The sequence below is a fragment of the Arachis ipaensis genome, chromosome B03 (assembly GCF_000816755.2).
Source record: "Arachis ipaensis cultivar K30076 chromosome B03, Araip1.1, whole genome shotgun sequence".
Taxonomy (NCBI): Eukaryota; Viridiplantae; Streptophyta; class Magnoliopsida; order Fabales; family Fabaceae; genus Arachis; species Arachis ipaensis.
The window spans coordinates 11,881,840-11,882,448 of NC_029787.2; the positions used below are offsets into that span (position 1 = coordinate 11,881,840).

The window sequence follows — 609 nt, forward strand, 5'->3', positions numbered from 1 at the left end:
TTGGTTCTGTTGAGGGGTCCCTTTGAATTGTGAGTTGTTGATGTTGTTCTGCACCCCAAAGCCAAAAGGATTGGTCTTTTGCTGCTGTTGGTGTGGTTGTGAAGCAGATTTAGACCCAAATCCAAAAGGGTTAACATTTTGCTGTTGCTGTTGCTGTTGCTGTTGGTAAAAACTATTCTGTCCCCCAAAACCATGAAAACTATTATTAGGCTTCCCTTGTTGTTGTGCCACAGCATGTATAAATTTACACCTATCTCCGTATTGACAGCTGAAAAAAATAATAATAAACAGAAGCAATAATCAGAATTCAGAAACACTATTCTCAGAACGTTAGGATCCTATGAACAAAAAAAAGGAACACTTTTACGAATAAAATTAGCTTAAAAGTAAAACAAATAGGGTAATTTGAAGAAAAAAGAGGAAGAAGAAGAACCTGCCACGCTGGAAGTTTCTGCAAAGGTCTCTCATTGAGATTTGGGGTTTTACGTCTGAAACAATGCGTAATTTCTACTACCCGCGTTAACTTCCAAAATCAAAATCAAAATCAAAATCTATCATCACATACACTCTCTTTCTCCGAACCGATTTTAAATTCAACATTTACAAAAA

The 609-nt window shown here is 36.3% G+C and overlaps 1 protein-coding gene across 1 annotated transcript in view; it reads right to left on the reverse strand.

The window, feature by feature from the left end:
• The window catches only part of LOC107629504 (zinc finger CCCH domain-containing protein 16), a 3,845-nt gene extending 3,236 nt beyond the window's left edge, over positions 1-609 (reverse strand). The window contains exons 1-2 of the mRNA XM_016332314.2: positions 434-609; positions 1-268 (exon numbers count right to left, since the gene is read on the reverse strand). Coding sequence (XP_016187800.1) covers positions 1-268; positions 434-468 — 303 coding nt within the window. The 5' untranslated portion in view covers positions 469-609. The remainder of the gene's footprint in view (positions 269-433) is intronic.